Source organism: Ascaphus truei, chromosome 6, assembly GCF_040206685.1.
Source record: "Ascaphus truei isolate aAscTru1 chromosome 6, aAscTru1.hap1, whole genome shotgun sequence".
Classification (NCBI taxonomy): Eukaryota; Metazoa; Chordata; class Amphibia; order Anura; family Ascaphidae; genus Ascaphus; species Ascaphus truei.
In genome coordinates, this window is record NC_134488.1 from 78,808,684 (window position 1) to 78,829,779 (window position 21,096).

Below are 21,096 nucleotides of genomic sequence, written 5' to 3' on the forward strand. Positions count from 1 at the left end.
ACCCAGCTGCATCTAGCTATGCTGCCAGTTTTACACAAACTTTCCTTGGGCTGGAAGGTTGAAAGTGGACCACCAGCTGCAAAACATACATCAAATAAGGTAATTTAGACAGTCCTGACAAAAAAAATGTAAGGAAAATATCATAGTGTTTTCAAATCAAAGATCAAAGGGTGTTCTTATTCAGATTGTACTTAATTGTTAATGTTAATTGTTTCTCATTAATGCAATTAGAAAGTGTAGCTGGCAGTTTTTTAAATGGTTAACAGATGCTTGAGTCTCATGTTTTCTGCTGAGCAGAGTATGTATGTATGTATGTCTTTATTTATATAGCGCCATTAATGTACAAAGCGCTTCAAAGTAGTAATACACTTGACAATCATATAAGAGTCACATACTGTATACAGAAAGCTTGGGCTAGAGACCGAAGCTAGGGCTATGTTCTGAAATAAGCAGAGTAGGAAAGATGTAAAGTAAAGGATTGTTAGGAGTAAGAAATTCAATCCATGAAAATATTTTGTTTATAAAACGAGTTGAGAGGTATGGGTCACTGGAGAACATTCAGTCATTTTAGTTGAAAACATATCGCCTGAAAAATCAGATGATGAATTCCAGATTAGAATCCTATACATGAACGTGGAGGGACTAACTCTGTTTTATGCACATAAATTGAAAATCACCATCAGCTACAAAATGGCACTGCTGCTTCCCAATAGAATTCAACACAATTAATCAATGGCAGATGTGTTTTGGCAGCCGCTAATAGGGAACATTTTGAGTGCTGCTGTTACTATTCTGTTTGATCTGCTGTTGGCTTACCTTAAATAGGTTAATTTGTAGTAAAAATAGAATTTCATACTGTTTCATGGGCAAAAAGATGGGTAGAAATAATTGAACTTGATAATTTCACTAAATGTTTAAAGTATTTGCCTTGCATAGTGAAAGCTCTTTGGTTAAATAGAAAAATGAGCAGAAATATCTGCAACACATTGCGATGCCTGTACACTAAAATTGTTAAATCAACAACCTCTCCTTTGAGGAAATAAAATAAACACATTTGACCATTTCCATTTTTAAATGATGTAATGACAAAATAAAAAAAGCCTAATCAAACCAGGTTAATGTCTCCCGACTGCAGTAGAATAAAAAGAATAGTCAGGATAGCTGTAAAAATGCAACAATTCAATTTGAAATGTATTTTTTTGGCTAATGTTTGATCAGCAAAAATCATGCAAGGTGGTTTCTGCTTTAAATGCACTTTTTTTCATTACTCACTTAAGTGTCATCAGAGCCTCTGATTTCTCTGCAGATCAATTGGAAACTGGCATGGATAAAGTACCTCCATTAACCAGATACTAAACTATATTTGAATGTAAATGAATAGAATATGCTATTACTCCGGAGGCCTTTCTGGCTAGTTGCCTGTGCCAAACACTGTGACATGCTGAGCATTTATATTTGCTGTCTGTCCTAGTTGTCAACTTTGCAAATGTTTGGTAACTTTTACATTAACAACGTCAGTTCTGATCGTTTGCAATGTATTTCAAATACTTTCATTATTTAATCGTTAGAAAATTATGTTTGGATGGTAAGCACTTGTGATGGAGCAAACCTACATTCTGTAATTGCCCCTTTAGGGCTAATGGTTAAAAGACAATGTACCTTTTTATTATTATTATTTCAGATCCCAGTTGTAATTATATATTTGCAGAATAGATTTCTGCTTTAAAAAAAATAAATATATATATATATATATAATTTCTGAGATACTAACTTTTAACTATTCACTTACCTGTGACATTACACATATTAAGAAAATGATTTAATCTTCAAAGGATCGTCTAAAATGGCCCCAACTTGTGGTATTAGGTAAAGGGAACCAGGTGATGCATTAATCATAAATTACCAGCAAAGACTTTCAATTCATCTTTGCGTGCAGCATTAGAACTAACAGTCTTAACCCTGTCATGGGTGAGCAAGAGCACACACAAAACCTGCTTGATAAACCACACGTTCAGCATTAATTTCTAAGCAAGAGATTTACTGAGTGTGAAGGATAAAAATGTCTCGCGTGTGGAATGGGGACTGGAGCTAGACCATCATTACGCTGAAATTAAGTGGCTGGTATATTAAAAGAAGGCCATTGCATTAATCATTCTAATAAGACAAGAGGTCCCTTTTTGAAAATTCAATCATGCCTTCAAGGAGCAGTGACTGGCTTTAGTTTCTGTATCACATTCTCCCAGCTGGGACTTTCAGGGAGCTGTTGTTTATGCAAAAGTTTCAAGGTGTAGGAGGCTTTCATCACTATATTCATGCTCTTTGTATAGCATTTTTCTCTTGGGGGGGGGGGGGGTGAAAGAGAATAAATAGCATTTTCTCCCTTCTTTTTTTTTTTTTTTTAGTTCTCCAAAATACATGCTTTTTTTCACAGGCATTAAACAAACTTTAACTCCAACACTGTGATACATTTATTTGCTTTGTGTGTTACTTTGCGATCATTTCATAGTTTCTTCCACAATTGTGTTATCAAGGAAGTGATTGACCGTTGTTTATAATGAAAACAAGTATATTCCTCAAATACATTTTTGTGCTTCTCCAACCGTAACAAGGAACCCCCAATGTAGACTGTGAATTGCTTCCATCGCTTTTAGCAAGAAAGAAAGTTTTCAATATTAAAAAACATGGAATAATGGTGAAATAATTCATGAGTGAAACTAATGAACAAAGGTTTTAATGAAAGCAGCTGTGCCACATGCTGCAGGTTATTCCCCAATGAATCTCATTAGTGCGCTAAGAAAACAAACGAGTTGTAGTGCATTTTGAATTCCCACACATACTGCAAATGTCGCCAGGACCGCTCCAAATAGAGACTATCAAAATGACGTTTGTTTTCTGTCTGTCTGGGCGGGTGATAAATGGCATTCGGAGATGCTGACAGCATGAGCCATGTAATCGCCAACCAATTTTGGTAGCATGCATTGTTTATACTATACAACAGATGGGATTTTTAACCCCTTGGTTGTCGAAGAGCTCTGAAGCTCACTACTCTGAATGAATTACTGTCATTACTGATTTCCAAACCATACCAACTAGTAGTTGATGTATATTTATTTAACAAAACCATGTCTTCAAAACATAGTGCACAGTTTATGTAAGTTCACATTTGAATCTGTACTGGTATGTTACAATATGATTCAGCCATTGTTTCTAGAAGAACACAATCAGGGTGCAGATGCAGTAAAATGATTGATGGGTCACTTTTTCGCTTCACTTTTGGCTGTCTAAATTATATATATATATATACATATATATATATTTAAAAATCAAATGTACTATTTCTTGAAAGCTTTAACCATGCATTGAGGTTAATTTGGAGCTATAGTAATTACTAGCCATCCAAGTTGCTAACAGGATTAATAGAATGGAACACCATTTCTCAGTTGAGCCACAGATAAATTCACCGTTATCTAAAATGACTCTGAAATTTCACAATAAGTATGTTCTTGTTTTTTTCTTTTTTTCTGTCTCATTAATCACCAGTTTATGGGGTTTGTGTCTTGGGGAACAGGGTGTGAAGGCATTAGGTTGCATACTTAAGAAATAAACCTCCTCTGGCATTTCCTGAAGGAAACTAGAGATCATTCAGCCTTTCCTGCTGTAGGATAAAGATAGACAAAAGGAATACATTGCAGGCTGGCATAACGATTCCTGAGAGAGAATCAAATGTGGCTATATATCATAAAGAATAACTGAGCGAAACACTATAAGACAAACACCACTTATGTGTTTAGATTAAGTGACATGATCCAGGGCTCTGAAAAGGCCTTTCTGGGAAAAGGGCTGTAATAAAAAAAAATCGTATTCAAACTTGGTAACATTTGACCTCCAGAGCAGCCAAAAGTCCTCATTGACTTGAAATGTACATTTATCTAATTTTATTTCTTCAATGTCAAACTGTCTTTAAAAGTTGTGCTTTACTTTTCTTTTCGTTTTCTGTGCTAGCCTAGTCCGAATATTGAATTTTGGTGTGGCGTTTTTTCACGTTTCTTGTTTACGGATTTGAAAGTTCACAGGTATTGTGTGTAGTATGTTCTTTACTGTTACTAAAGTTCCCAACCCCCCCTCATTTTTATATTTTAGGGCAGAAATTCAGGATATCGATAGCAGCTCTAAATGTTGCGGCTTAGTCAACCAGAAAGCAGAAGATGCAGACGAGGAAGACGATGATGACCTGGAAGAAGAGTATGAAGATGGAAGTTTGACAGGAAAGTCACAAGATGAAACCGCATCACCCACCATGGAAACACAGGAAGCATATGAGGAAGATGAGGAAGATGAAGAACCCACATCCCTCACTATGAGCTTTGATCACACCCGAAGGTACATTAATCAATTATCTATCCTTATCCCATTGGTGCCATGTCTAATGTTCATGAATCATTTCTGTGTTTTACTACCATTACATTAAAACTAATATAAGAGAGAATAACTCAAACGGAGACTTTACATTTGAAACTTGCAATTATTGCTTAATAAAGTATAATTTCAAAGAATGCACAATGCTCACTAAGTTTATCCTACTTCAGCTTCTTAATTACCACATGGTGTTAACATTTTAGAAATAAAGATTGAGGTTAATCAAACACAAACAACCCGTGCAAGTATATCTGTTACCTACAAATATATTGCTTTAATTGGATCAGAGTATTTTGACACGTTACTGTTTCTAAACAAATGGGATTTTGTTGCCAGCAATAGTACCTTTTAGATTCCATTATACAGAATTTTTGTTGCACATTGTTTAATATAGAAGACCACACTGAGACCATAGCTGGCATTCTTCATCACAAACTAGACTCATTGTTCCAGGTACAAATCCACTAGCTGTGTTTAAAACAATATGGTATAAACCAAAATTACTCAAGTCATTTTTTTTTAATGAAGGCCCCTTTTTATAAAGGAGATTGTCCTCAAACTCATGGAGATTCCCTGTATCAAAATAGGCACAAAAAAAATCCCTTGTAGACATGGTCAGTTCAGGGGCCAATATTACATTTCGTCATAGCAAACATTTGTACCTGAACATTTGAGGTCTTATAAGGTCATGAACAGATTTTTGTAGTTTTTGAATTTACGAAGAACATTCATGTTTGGCTGTTCAAAGATATCACAACTCACACCTGTTTTTTCGAGGACCAATATGGTTAGTGCATTACTTCACTAAGCAAACAGAAGTGGACTCGTGCTCAGTCAGGGTTAATCATTCCGATGTTCACTCTTAATTATATGTGGGCAGAGAGTACATGCATTTGGATAACTATATCTGGCATTGCCACTTGTAAACTTTTTTGTTTTAAAAAATGGACAGATTTGTTTCAGAGGAACACCGTTTTATTTTTAGGGGGTGTGAACAAATACCATTGGGAGCTTTAGACCACATAAATATACACCTTTAGACCTCTTACGTTTTCAGGCTATCCTTTTTTGAACACCAAATTAAGAATTGTGTTTAGACAAAAGTATAATTACACCTTCTTTATTAAAGGAATAGAAGAATAACCTTGATTATCACTGTAATCTTTAGAACTAAAACATAACGTTTATTTAGTGTCTTATGAAATCAGGGCATAAAATTGCACTTGCTCAGACACTGTCAGTTTTAAAATCTTTGAGCACAAAACATTAACCATACTAAACAGCCTGAGTCCTGCGTACTGCTGTTGCATATCACCCACGTGGCAGAACTAGCATCATTATGGAGAATCATAGGATGCATTTCAATGTGAAGCTGCTTTTCTCTCTGTGGGGTCCTTTCATTCTATTGTAGTAGTGCCGATCAGTGCACTATCAATGGGATTGTCCCTGCTATAGTGCGCCCATCGGCACTATTGCAGTTTAATGAATAACCCCTTGTGTGTTTCTGTCCAATTCATTACTGTCCTTCTCAATGCATGTGGCTTGTGTGTGAGTAAACACCATTACATGTGCATGCTGGCACCGACTTGGCACAATTGCAACATTGGCTAGCCTGAATAAAGCCGAGACGAGCTAATGAAAGGTCAACCCCCTTCCCTCCCCCTGGTCATTGGTACAGGTGTATTGAGGAGGAAGATGCCGGCCTGTTAGATTTGGAGCAGATTCCGAATTTTGGGAAGGGGCTGGACCTTCGAAAAACACCAGAGGAAGCATTTGAAGTTAAAGATGTGTTTAATTCCACCTTAGACTCTGAGGCATTAAAAGAGACTCTGTACAGGCAGGCTAAAAACCAGGTAGGTACAGAATACAAAAATATCTCACTTAGCTTGCCTCGAAATGCATCAGCAAGCCCTGTTGCAGTTTCATATAACTAGTAAATGCATGTCCTGTTTGTGCCTTTTTCTAATATATTATTTTAGGAAACCATACTTGCAAAATACATCCGGCTGCTACTGTACCCAAAGCTAACTTTAAAAAAAAAAGTAGAGCAAAACAACCATTTACCTTTCCAAGACTCCCACAAATAGATTTCCAGCTTGACATGCGGTGTTAAAATGTTGGAAGACCTGTACATTGTCACATTTAATGATTTTATTTATTTATTTGAAAAATTGTTCTGTTTCTATAATTGTAGGTAATTTGGTTTGTGTCTGAGCCCTAGTGTTTGGACCCTGGAGTGCAGTGAACTTGTTCCATGGAATGTTAAAAATTAAGCAACATGTCACAGTTGGCAGTGCAGGGTTATAAAATTCTCAATGCTTAAAATAGATTAGACAATGACTATAAAATTGCTGCATTATTACTTGATGGCTAGTTAGTACTTAAATACTTGGTCGGTTTCACTATTTTATTTCCAGTGTTATGAAAACATCTTTGTAAAAACCACAAACGAAACTTTTATTTTCCCAGTGGAATTGAATATGACTTAAAACACCTGCCCAAAGTAAAGATGCACCTAACATTTCCACGTGCCATTAAGGCCTCACAATTCAACAAATTAAGGATCACAACCCTCTCATGTAGCCAGCTTTCCTCGGCTAGTCTTTGCGTATTCATGATTTCTTCTAACTTGTGCTAATACAATTGAGATTGGTGATATGGAAATAAGACATTGGATATGTTAGTTTGTGTTGTGTTTTGTTTCAACACAAGCCATTTGCATGTCTCTGTTTCATGTCTGCTAATTTTGCTAAATGTACTAACTGTCTGTGTTCAATTATATTAAAAAAAAAAAAAAAAAAAAAACCCAACAAAGTTAGGTGCTGAACACTCCATAAATGTTATTCGATTATAGATTCTTAGTTAAAGTAACGGACCATCAGAAGAGGGAACATGTTAAAGCAGCAGTACTACTCCTGTATTTAGAAAACTGAACATGTCGCATTGTAAATCAAAAGCTGAATAGGGGGAAAAAACGAGCGCAAACAATACTGTGAATATGAACAAAGGATACTGATAGTCCCGAATATAGATGTAGCAGATGTTGATGGGTGCAGCAAAGGGTATTAAGTGGGTTCTTCAACCACTGGAAATGGCGTAGAGTAGGAGGATCCAATGCGCACTCACATCCAGGTAATATGAAATAAAAAGAGGGAGGATACAATAGTGTAATTCTGTGTGTAATCAGTATAGATAAAGGTGGTAATGCACTCACATTTGGAAAGATAAAGCAGGCATCTCGGTTAATCAGTTTAACCAAACTGTAATTGGAGAACGTCTGATGTCAGGATACTTCTTGTGGTATATATGGTCTCTGACGGCAGGATACTGCCGATATCTCCCAGACTCACAGGCGGCAGGATATAATGGGGATATAGAGCAGAAAGAACACACACATAGTGTAGTACTGTATAAGCAGATATAACCTATAACTCTATAGTATATCCACTCACATTGTGTGTACTAATAGTACGCTTTTAGGTTGTTGAAGTAACCAACTTATGATGTCTTCTGGAATCACAGGAAATTCCCAGGCAAAAAAGGAAAGGATGCAGGAAAAGGTAGAAAAAAACTTTATAAATGAATAAAATGAGCACTTACAGAGCTGTATACATAAACAGCCTAAGGCAGTCCAAAACACATGCAGCCCCACTCTCAATAAAACCCAGCGATGGCCATAACACTGGAGGATACCACACTGAGGGGGTACAGAGCTTCAGACAGCTCCTCAAGGTCTATATAAATCAGCAACTGGCTCCAACAATGCCCCAACGCATTTCGTCCGAATGGACTTCAGGGGGCTTTCTCAAAGCTGTCTGAAGCTCTGTACCCCCTCAGTGCGGTATCCTCCAGTGTTATGGCCATCGCTGGGTTTTACTGAGAGTGGGGCTGCATGTGTTTTGGACTGCCTTAGGCTGTTTATGTATACAGCTCTGTAAGTGCTCATTTTATTCATTTATAAAGTTTTTTCTACCTTTTCCTGCAGCCTTTCCTTTTTTGCCTGGGAATTTCCTGTGATTCCAGAAGACAACATAAGTTGGTTACTTCAACAACCTAAAAGCGTATTATTAGTACACACAATGTGAGTGGATATACTATAGAGTTATAGATTATATCTGCTTATACAGTACTACACTATGTGTGTGTTCTTTCTGCTCTATATCCCCATTATATCCTGCCGCCTGTGAGTCTGGGAGATATCGGCAGTATCCTGCCATCAGAGACCATATATACCACAAGAAGTATCCTGACATCAGACGTTCTCCAATTACAGTTTGGTTAAACTGATTAACCGAGATGCCTGCTTTATCTTTCCAAATGTGAGTGCATTACCACCTTTATCTATACTGATTACACACAGAATTACACTATTGTATCCTCCCTCTTTTTATTTCATATTACCTGGATGTGAGTGCGCATTGGATCCTCCTTCTCTAAATCAAAAGCTGGAAAGTGCAGACTGTTGCTACTCTGTATGAACCAATAGCAGTTTTTCAGATTGCCTTGCATTTAAGTAAGAATCCCGGAACAGGCATTACTGACCAGTAATACCCTTCTTTGAATGGATTATTTCTATTATAGGCTAATTGTATGCTTCTTTTTAAAATTTTCATTAAAAACATACACTTTTGTACTGTCATATTGATTTTTATAAACATGATATTCTACATTTTCTTGTTCTTGTTTAATAAAATAATATTCGAAATACACTACTAAAGCCCGTGTGTGTGTGTGTGTGTGTGTGTGTGTGTGTGTGTGTGTGTGTGTGTGTGTGTGTGTGTGTGTGTGTGTGTGTGTGTGTGTGTGTGTACATTCAAAAACGAATAGACTATACCGTGCTGTGACTAACAAAATGCTTTTATTTGTGTGAGCTTTTGAGATACACTGATCTCTTCTTCCAGTGGTGTTACAATGGATAAATCAAGAAAGGTTTTTACTTACATTCCAGGATGCACAGTTTTTATCTGTAGACTGAATCCTATCCCTCCCCCCTGTGCAGTATGCGATTTATGACTTACGGTGTTAAATGGTCCCTGAATTTTAGTGATGTATGTGTGTAAATATACATTTATAAAGCGCCCACTGTGTATACAGTGCTTTACAAAAGGTATGTGTGGGCCAGTTTATACACATAAATACACGCACACACACATACACACAGACACACCAGCCCTCCTCAACACACAAACTCTGCAGCCCCGCTCCCTCCCTATACACTCACAAACACACTGCTGGTCCCCCTCTGTACACAAACACACACTGCAGGTCCCCCCTCAACCTCTGTACACAATGCAGACATACTGTACACACACCTTTCTCCTCAGTGTTCTCCTGTGCGGAGCTCTGTAGACAGTGAGGATTCAGGACTCCATTCCTCAGTGAGCTTCTCGTATTCAGTGTGTATGAGAACTCAAAGTTGATTGGCAGAAGAACTTGACGAGGTTCCAAAAATTCCAGGCTATTACTCAATGGATAATGTCCGGAATTTTTACCAATTAGAGAGAAATTTCCGTACTTTATTGAAATCCTTGCTAACAGTTGCCTAGTATCAAGCATGGTACCACTACTCTCTTAATAGCACCTCAACAAATCCACATGGTATGTGGCTGCAATATACCACCATGAATGGGAGTAAAGACATGCTAAAGCTTAGCACCCTTTTGTGTATCTGTGCCTAAAGAGCTTATTCTATATACGCCAAAGTGACAGATCAGTAATTCCTTATTGACTTCAATAGACCCTTTGGTTCGGGTGATATTGAATAAATCCTTAAGAGTGTTCAAATGAGATTACTGCTTTATATATGAAATTCATAAGGTAAAATGTACAAAGTACTTAAAATCCAATTAAATAATAATAAATATTAAAATAAAATAATTAAAGTCAACATTCAATCAAACCTTTTTCTTCTTCAAAAGAATTAAACCCAGAAATGAGCTGGCACAAGACCCGGTGACCCAGAGTGGAATATACTATATGTATGTAAACAGGCTTTTGAATCATGCAGTATATTTGTTTGTGGATAATTTTCTGCTCGGATGAAAAGCATCAGTGTTAAAAAATAATATGCTAGATTGAAATCTTTTGCTCGCTGTATGTCCAATAATTGCTTTTGTTTTCTAAATATTCTTATCTCCGCAGGCTTATGCAATGATGCTGTCCCTTTCTGAAAATGCTTCTCTTCATACTTCTTCCCACAACTCCCTGGACGCTTGGTTGAACATGGCCGGAGCAACTTCAGAATCGGGGACTTTTAACCCCATGAACCATTTGTAAAAATAACAAAGAAGGCATAGAAACAATTTGAAATGTTACAATACCTTCTACCTATCAGACGCTAGAAAAAGCAGAAGACATATTGGAGGCATCAGGGAGTCATCTAGGTCTTCTGGCTGTGGAGTAAACTCTCGTGTATCCTGCAACTTTTCAGTTATCTTTTTAGTCAATGAATTATTGGTCCTTGATAATCTTTCCAAAGTTGTCCTTGAAGCAGTCCTCATGTTATACTAGCTCTAGCAAAAGGCACACATTCTGAATATCACAGGCTTCTATTAAATGTGTTGGTATCATATAAACAACCAAAAAAAAATATTTGTGGATTAGAAATACATTTAAAACCACTAGAATTCATTTAGACAAAAAAGTAGACTCATTTTTGGAAAATTTTAATATTCATTTAATGGATGAAAATATGTGTATGGTGCTGTACAAAATGACTTTGTATGTGTAGCTGTAACATTGTTTAGTTTTATAGCAAATGACGTGTGATTCTTGGTCCCACCAAATTATCATGTTGGGCATTTCACATACTACTTAGTGAGGCATAGACTTGATGTTAGAAAATTAGAACTGCCATCGGCTAAAGTTCACCTATGTGCCTGACACTGAGCGACTGTATTAAAAAGAATATAGATTTTCAGTATCTATAACATCATTTAAAAAAAAAAAAAAAAAAACAATTATATCCCATGAAAATCAGGGAAACACCAGTCTGAACAACTTTAATTTAAAAAGAATCGTACTGTATGTAAAACAGAAAATGAACTGAATGGAGCTATCAACTATTCACATGTATGTAACCTGAAGTCATTTTGTTATGATGAAGATAAGAGTACAGACTGGTACATGTCTATCTGATTCTTACGGCCCTGCCTAAAATGTTTATGCTTTAGAAAAAGATTGTACTCCAATTCTGCAAGAGGAGATATTTGTGACCTTTGATTTGTAGTCTGAAGAAAATGTCATGGATTTTAATCTATAGATCTGGCGTATTAGTAGGAAACATAAAGAGAGATAAAGGACAATGTATACATTGGATTCTATCCTTTAAGCTTTGGCACTATAGAGAAATTCATTTTCATCCGTATCTTAAATAATACATGATTACAATTGACACCACTCTCTGAAATGTACATACCTTAATCACACAGTTACACGAGTACCTACTGTTTCAAAAGGAAGGAATTTTGGAACAGACCTAAAATGCAATTAAAATAGAAATGGATTTTGACTAAAATAAAATAAATACATTTCTTGATTTTCATCATCTGATGATTTGGGCTCTTAGTGATATATAATTACACAAATGGAAATCGCTCATTTAAATTAAGTTATTTAAATATTGTAGAACCTTTCTGCCTCATTCTGTAGCTGGGATCTACTTAGTGCTGCTAATGTGCAGCCATCTTTGAGACCCTTGTGATTTACAAAGCTCAACACTGAGAAAACATTCCTTTAAATAGCACATATGCCGTTCTGAAAAGGTTACAGTACTTACCATTATTATGGGCTTTAAATTATTCTGCAATGGGGCCAATATAAAAATCTAAAAAAAAAAAAAACACAAACATGATTTTCTTGATGGAATATACCTTAATCTGTATATATGTTGTAATTTTTCCCCCTGATTTCGTTTCTTATTTTTCTTCTATAACAGTATTTTTGCATTAGATATCATTATTGTGAAGAAATAATGTTAATATAAGTAACTAGTGAAGGACCAAAACTGAGTAACCAGGGTGTGTTTTGTACAATAACAAAGGTGTTGGAAATCTTCATGTGCCAAATATCCCTAAGAGAGAAATTCTGGGTGTCGTTTAGAGATCTCGACTCTAAAGAGCATTACAGTTTCAGACAAGGTTGACATCAGGTTGAGCTGAATTGTGACTGAGCTTAGATTTAAATGACTCCCTTAACTGTTCTTGCTGCAGATTTTCCAGACAATCACGTGTTTGTTAAATTTCTTTTTTTCTAATTATGTTTTGCCTAAGTATTGTATTTATTTGTTGTTACGGTTTGGAAAAAGACAAATTGCATCTAAACCCTGCTCCCCCCTTCCTCCATGTTTTCATATGGTCCACTTAAGCAAACAGCAACATTGTGATAAGAAGCAACTGATATTACATTTACACAATGGTGAGTGCCATATGTTATAAATATGTCACTGTTTTTTTCATAGACAATGAGCTCAAAAAAAGGTTTGAAAGCACTCAGTAATGTACTGTATTAAAAGCACTAGACACCTGGTTGAAATTAAAAAAAAAATTGTGTAAATATTATGGGGAGTGAAAAATGTAGTGAAATACTGTATACTTTTACCCCTTTTATCTGTAGCGTCAAACGCTATAATCATAAAGCAAGGACTTCAATCAAGACGAGATTCCCAACCATTTTATATCTCCATTACGGCCATACACTGGAAGACCTTTTTTTTAAACACAAATCCTAAGCCGCTTTTGGGCCCCTCAGAGACGTTGAGGTTTAGTTAAACAAATCATTGGCTTTTTAGCCATGAGCAGTCTTCTTAAACACACAAAGAAATTAAGTTCCCAATTCATTAAGCAGTAAGATACCTTCTGGCGCTTGTAGACACATTGCGGATTATTCAATTGAATGGGCCATAGTGTGTCTTCCGGCATTTGTAAAGTATTTAAGTGGATAGCGTTGCTTAGTAAATATGGCCCTAAATCTTCAAATCAAAGAGGTTAAATGACGAGTCGTTTCTACCAGCATTAGGCCGCGCTTATAGTCCTGGCGACGCGATGTCGCATCAAAACAAGTGTATTGAATCCGTTGTGTGTGCCTATAGTAGGAACGGGGCGACGGCTTGGTCGCGATCGCTGGAAGTCAATGAAAATTGATTTTTCACTGACTGCAGTGTGGCGTCAGCGGACACGTGAGCGGTTCAGCCAATGAGGGTGAACTGTTCATGGCCACGCCCCTGCCACACACTCCCCGGTCGCTGTCTCTTGTCTCTAACACTATAAGCAAAAATCGCTGCTGCGACAGATGACGTCACACCGTCGCATCGCCAGGACTATAAGCGCGGCCTTACGAGTACTCTATGTGGAGTTGTTATGAGAAACATTTTTCTGTCCACAGTACGTGATATTCATGAGGTGGATGTGTGATGCCGACCAGATTTGGAGAAGGTAATAATCACCTGGGTACAATATGAAAGTTGTTACACTTAATCAAAATCAGCAGTATGAAATGAAGTGTAACTGGTTCGGACCTTTTAAACTATGATGTCCATTGTATTTGAGAAATGTTTCTTACGCTTTCCAATCGGGAGGATCAGATATATATATATATATACACATACACACACACACACACACACACACCCCCACCCCTCCACCCCTTGTGGCAGGAGATCCGAGCAACAGTGAATTCCTGTACTTTTACTTAGCCCTTATTTGTGCAACGCCCCTTAAAAAAAGCCTCAATTATAAAGCTCTTACATCACTTTAGCTGCAGGTTTTTCAAATAGGAAAACAGATATGGGTGGATCACAGATGTCAAAATTACTATACTATATTCTGGTTGAATTTTAAAAATAAAAACAGGATTATTCTTAAACTACTTCCATTTGTCATTTGCACTTACAATACATTTTTCAGAAAGATAAACCGCTATTTTCCATTGGTGTTTTTTTATTTCCATCTTGATATGACTATTTGTAACAAGACATTGGTATAAAGTCCCAGGTTAACTTACATCTTTCAGGGGAATTACATATTTAGCGTAATAGTATATTGGGCATTAGTTTGAAAGAAAATTCATTGCTACTTAAGAAATGTTATTTTATTAAACTAATACCTCTTTAACCCCGATTCGGGGCAGTAAATGTATTTTCTTCACAAGGCAATGATAGCCAGAGAAATAAAGTCACAAACCAAAAGTAACTCACTTACAAATAATTCAAACCTGTTCAAAGATTGCACTAAAAGTTTAAGGCTTTCAGTCTTTGCATGCTGTGTAAGTTGGAAGGAGCCCAACATCTTGGAACAGAGAGTTGTCAAATAAAGCATTTATTCCAACTAATTCCCTTTAGAATGGGAACTATGAAAAGGAAATGAAATAGCAGGCAACACCCCTCTACTGTTTCTTCAAATGGCAGCTTCCAAAAAAGCAAAGCACAGCTAATAAAATTAGTCCTGTGGGGCATTACCAGACACAATAAAAAATGGTTGTTGGTTTTGATCTGCAGATCAAAAATATGGTCTTAAAATTAATTTCTCAAGCAGCCTGCGGAGTTTTAGCATTTCAGTTTGCTGATTAGAATTGGGGGGAAAGATCATTTTTTTTTTTTTTCAGTCTTTTCGCTCAAAAGATTCCTGGGTTGTAAATATTGGAGAATATTTCAAGCTGCCATCTGTACTTGAGAAGTGAGGTGTACATTAGTGCAAGACCGGCCACATGTCAACTGACCCCCTAGAGTAGTAATTCACATTTTATCATCCCAGGAGATCCTTGGGTTTTACATAAATTGGCCACTATCAACTTTCTTGCTGGCAAGTCAATCAGAAGAAGTGATGTCGCTGCATATGCATTTCAAGTGCCACCAGCTTACGATAACATCACCATTTCTGATTAGCTTGCAAGCAAGTCATTGGCGTCCTCATATTTGAAGGCTGAAGGGGGCTTCAAACTTTTCATTTAAAGGATCTTCAGGGTGTTTCCAAATGCATGACTCAAGTGCTCCAATTGTGTGTGTGTGTGTATATATATATATATATATATATATGTGTGTGTGTGTGTGTATATATATATATATATATATATATATATATATATATATATATATATATATATATATATGTATATGTATATATGTGCGTGGGTATATATATATATATATATATATATATATATATATATACATACACACACACACACACACACTAAAAGGCTGCTTTCAATGTGCATGCAGCTAGGTAGATTTAGGCAAATTTGGATTTCTGTGCCATGAGAACAACCAGTAAAGTATGTGTTATGCCATTTAAGCACTCATATTTTTTTATAATGATCATCATAACACATTCTCTCTCTTATAGGTATACATTCCTTATATCAATATCTATGGCCCAACCGTCTCACTTAGGGGGTTATTCTTTAGGGTTTGTTATGGGATAATTCACCCGAACGGGTGTTAACTCCCATTCAAGCCAATGGCAATCAAAACCCATTAGGTTGCATAACTCCTCGATGTTCCTTTGTGAATGTGCCTCGTAAAAGTTAGTCCTGTTTAGCTGGACTAAATTATAATTTTTTTCTTTGCCTTTATAATTCAGATTCTTAATTTTATTACAAAATCCTCCTTGCATATGCATAAAGGCTAATCAAATTTGCGGGGATCAATAAAGATTTGCGTTCATGATTGTTATCGCTGCTTTATTAGTGAACCTTTATCACTGTATAAAAGGATGCATTGATACATTATGTTGTCATAACATGTGACCTTTAAGTAGAAGCAGGGAAAAAATTAATTCCCAAATGCACAATTGTGCTACTAACGGTGTGGTATCTGGTCCTAAATTTGAAATAAATCCAAATATACCTTAGCAAGTGGGACTACTGTTTTAACAATGTTTTGGTCAGCACGTCAAATATCTCAGAATGTTTTGAGAGCTTGTGATATGATTCCATCGCAATCGTTAAATTGCACTTACAATATAACCATGTCTACATAATAGGAACACCATTTTATGGATATATTGATAGCACATGTGCACCAAAAAAAGATGAAGGCATTAAGTTGCAAAGTGGCTTAAAAACAATTCAGGTGAAATTTAAGCTTAAATATAAATACAGGCTTACACATTTGAGATGAACAGTTTGTGGTTTGGTAGTGTTTACAGATTGTATTCTCAGTAATTGCTTATAGTTAGCCTATTGCAAATGGATATTACCACTGATGGTGTCCATCAATAGCATTAGTAGGTGAATTGCAATAACTGTAGTTTGCAGTGGATAAAGTATACCATTTGTTTTTTAATATCCATAATGTGAACTACTGGAATCACCTGGTTTTCATGAAATCACCTGGTTTTCATGAAGTCCTTTCACCATGGAGATGTGACCTACACCTACCAGCCAATATATCACAGTACACTGAGATATGTTGCAGTATGTTCCATTACTACTGCAGCTAATGGCACAACAGTATTAACCATGCATACCAAAGGATCGGCCAGTGAATTTTGATTTATTTTGGTGACAGTGACGTGATATGATAACAGAACCATCGACAATGTTATTAGATCTAACCCGTTTAGTGTAATAGAGACTTGGAGTACAGGAATTAAAACAACAAAACTACAACGTTTGGTAGCTTACTGTAATACTTTTGAATTTGCAGCTTGAGACTAAGTGGGTAATTCTATAAAGCTTGGTCCATTTTGGGCGGGAAATCGATCTCGGCTGAAAACATCTCGAACTGCCGCTTCGGGTTATATAGAATAAGGCCCTCAGAGGATGTTGCAGGTTGATCCATGCCATTTTAAAAAAAAATCATTATTAGCAACCCACTGTCTCTCTTTGCTTCGAATTTATCATTCTGATATTGATTAGCAACAATGAGACACAATCACACCTTCCCATGTCATACTGTATACTGTAGATCACATACTGTAAGGCAAAATCGGAAACCGTGGATCTCTGAGCAAGAAAAGGCTGCATGTATTTCAAATGCTTTATGGTAAAAGCCTATTGGCATTTATTTTCGATCACAGGGCACGCAAACTTCTCCTTTTACCTCTTCGGGATGGATGGGTTAACCTTGCAAAGTCATATTCCCTGTGATCATGTACTTACCCGTTCACTGGTTTGCAGTACAAACTGTCATATAGGTGCATCAGTTGTTGAAATATTGGGCCCAAGATATGTTTTCTCTTTTCTTATATCCCCTTGAAAGGATTGTATATTGATGAAAAATAAAATCAGTTGTAAATGTCTGGTTTTCATTTGATGTTTTAAAGGAAATGTTTTTTGGAACAAGTATGGTGCTTGTTTCTTTTCACTCTGGATTGTATATTGCTTCTGTTATGTTTATAGGCAAAACTGTGCATGACTGGTGTTTTAGCCGTCATTATTGTGTCTGTTTGTGAATTTTTTTAAGAGGAAAATTGAAAAAGAAAATAACAAAAAAAAATGTTAAAAAAAAATTCTGTAGCTGCACTTATTGTATATGTGATTAGGTTCTTTGTCCGGGACTTGATGCTTCAGCTGCCAATGATATAGAGAAGGCAGCTGTCAATATGAAAACAAAAATCGCTTAAGTGGAAAAATATACAGAAAATACAGGATATGAATTGTAGAAAAAAAATTCAAAAAGCGATTTCTTTTTTTTTTTGTGGGGAGGGCAAATTTCTTTTTGATGCTTGTGATAAAAGACAAATGTACTTGAGTAGAGATTCCTTTAAATAATGAATAAGAGCTGATTTTGAGTTTAATGCTGTAGAATAGGAATGTATACCAAATGTAATCTTTCCAATGCTACAATGAATTTATACATGAGATTGATATGCAATAAACCTGTGTGCTTTTCTAATCACTGTTCCAATGTGTCTTATTGGGGTTCTAGTAAGACTAAAGGAGAACTGAAGTAAATGGTTATATTGATCTATGTCAGATTCTTTGATTGATCAGGACCTGCCAATTTGTGAGGCATTTGGCTGGACATTATTAGAATGTAGTGCGGTATTTGAATACACAATTTGGCCATGTTTACAAAGCATTTCTAGACCTCATTACATTTTACAGGATCGGAACTGAGGCACAGAATGCTGTGCCCAAGCCCTAGGTTAGGGGTCGGCAACCTGTTGCACTTTCCGCTCCTACTTGCGGCTCTCTGCAGGTTGCCGACCCCCAGCTGCTGCCTCTCTCCCTCACTATCCTGGCGGTGGCTTCGGGGGGGGGGGGGTCAGTTATCACTGGACAGGCCTCTTGTTGTTGCCAGGCCCGACGTCTCCCCAGCTGCTTGCCTGCCTCTCTCGTATACTGTCCCACGCTGGGCTTTGTGACGTCGACTCGCGCCGGAAGTTGAGACATGCACTTCTGGTGTCACCGGCATGAGAGCCTGCGTGGGACAGTACAGGAGATTGGCAAGGAGCTGGGGAGACATCGGGCCCAGCAGCAACAAGAGGCCCGACCTGGCCCCCCTTTAGCCTCCAGCAGGATAGTGAGGGAGAGAGGCAGCAGCTGGGGGTTGGCAACCTGCAGAGAGCCTCCATCCCCCCCCTCCCCTCCAGCAGCCACCGGCAGGACAGTGAGGGAGAGGGGCCCAATGTAAATGTATGTAAATGTAAATGTATGTGTTTATGCATGTGTATATATGTGTAGCCATGTCTCCATCTGCCCCCCCCCCTTCCTCCTCACTATGTTGCTCCGCAGGGGAACTACACTCCAGAGAATGCCCCAGGAGCTGAGGTCATGTGACACTGTACAGCCAATAGGCTGCTAGAATCTCCTGAGGGGAAATTGGAACTTTGGGAGTGCTTGAAGTGCAAGCTGACAGTTAGTTCAGTTGGAGCCAGGACTGAGAAAGGGAAGATAAGATCTAAGTGTCAGTGGCACCCAGATTAGGTCATATTAACCCCCTTAGGTCCAAGATAGTTCCCAATCACCTAATTAGATTGTGGCTGCTTCAGGGAAACCCCTAGCTAGAGACATTTCCCCATTAGCTGTATATAGTTAGTTTATAGTGCCAGTGAAGACGCTACGTTGTGAAGCATAGCCTGCAGTCTGGGACCCGATTCTGGCATGTATGATTAAAGACTATTTTATTGGTGGGACCATCCTGCTGGAACCCACCCCACGCAGAGGCAGAGGATTCGCTGACGGCGACATTGCTGGATCTCCAGGATCCCTGTTGTTAATCGGCCGCTCCGGGTATTGGAGTACACGGCAGGTACCTCAACTAAAGTGCACCAACGGTTCCAGGGTAGCACTACCATACACACTTTTGGGTGGGCCTTGACATTGGCACCAATACCCATATGTCCTTTTAACCAATCACCTTTGTACTGTGGGGACACTCACTTGGTGTAAGGAGGTTGGGAGTGTTATATATATATATATATATATATATATATATATATATATATATATATATATATATATTGTGGGTGGTAGTATTATATCCTGTTCAGTAAAACCTGTTATATTCTACTGGTGTTTGTTTATTATATTGTCCTGCACGGGGTTATCCCACATTGTTAGGATCCCGATCAGGTGGAGGTGCTGTCGTCAACTGGATCAGGTACCCCACAGGCTCCCAGTAGCGGAGGTTCAGGCCTCCTATGAGCCACAGGTAATGCACCACATACACCGTAGCAACAATATCTCCCAGTGGGTGGGGGAAAGTGCGTTACATTTGGAGGCGCTGCTGAGATGTCAGACCTGGGGTGCCCTACTCAGCAGCCAAATTAAGATCCCTCCCATTCATTATCATGCTAGTACCCTCAAGCCATGAGGTCCATGCCTGGGCCTTCAAGGTTCAAGAACCACCCAGCCACATATTCGCGGTAGGGAACGTTCCCGCTCTCCTGGACCAAACAGAGATCCGGAACCACCTAAGACCACTCCCCGGTCTAGACAAAGTGTGAAAAGGGGGCGAGAGTTTGACACTACCTTCCAGTGGAGTATCATATTACTGATGGAAATAGACAGGGAAGATGCCCCTCAGACTTTACAAGCCCCAGAGGGCTACCCCCTCATATACTCTGATTTTAACAGAAATTCGAGAAATGTTCACCTCAGTACCCTCCTCAGCGGTCCCTTCCCAAGCTGAAATGTCCCCCTTCTCCCATCTCACCGGGGGGGTGGCAGACTACTGCTCCGGTTTCAAGTACTCCCAACAGGGTAGAAGCAATCCTACCATGAGTAACCTTCACCCTGAGTGCCATACAAGAGGCCACCAGCTGCGCCGGGAGTCCCCCACCTACACCTACCTCAGGCCCTAGTCCAAGGCCTACCAGTGATAGTTGCTTATCAAGTGGCGGCTCCACCCTGGGGGTGGCCTTACCGCAATTAGTGGAGGCCATAACTATGTCATCATAGTCGCAAAATTACAGAAAGATCAAGGCCTTCTCCAGGATAGTGCCCACGCCTCTAGGAGAAAGGTTTGAGACCTGGAGGGAACATGCCCTCCAAGTGATAGATGAGTGGTCATGCTTGGAAGCCATTAATGGACAGGGGCTGGTTGAATGCCTCCGGCCCCCGGCCGCCCAACTGATACGGATCCACAGGGACACCGTAGGAGACGTTACCGCTCATGAGTTAGTAGAACTTTTAACTCAATCGTACACCGGCGAAGAGGATGAAGACAAGCTTCTGGCTAAGTTCAAGGCTCTCCACCAAAAGGAGGGAGAAGAATTGTCCACATTCGTCTGCAGG

At 38.2% G+C, this 21,096-nt stretch overlaps 1 protein-coding gene across 7 annotated transcripts in view; it reads left to right on the forward strand.

Moving 5' to 3' along the window:
* The window catches only part of PRDM16 (PR/SET domain 16), a 621,677-nt gene extending 609,385 nt beyond the window's left edge, over positions 1–12,292 (forward strand). For 6 of the 7 annotated variants that reach the window (XM_075604889.1, XM_075604890.1, XM_075604891.1 and 3 more), the window contains 3 exons: positions 4,141–4,380; positions 6,095–6,269; positions 10,558–12,292. In XM_075604889.1, coding sequence (XP_075461004.1) covers positions 4,141–4,380; positions 6,095–6,269; positions 10,558–10,692 — 550 coding nt within the window. In that variant the 3' untranslated portion in view covers positions 10,693–12,292. The remainder of the gene's footprint in view (positions 1–4,140; positions 4,381–6,094; positions 6,270–10,557) is intronic. The other variant, XM_075604892.1, reaches the window with a different exon arrangement.
* Positions 12,293–21,096: the final 8,804 nt, after the last annotated feature.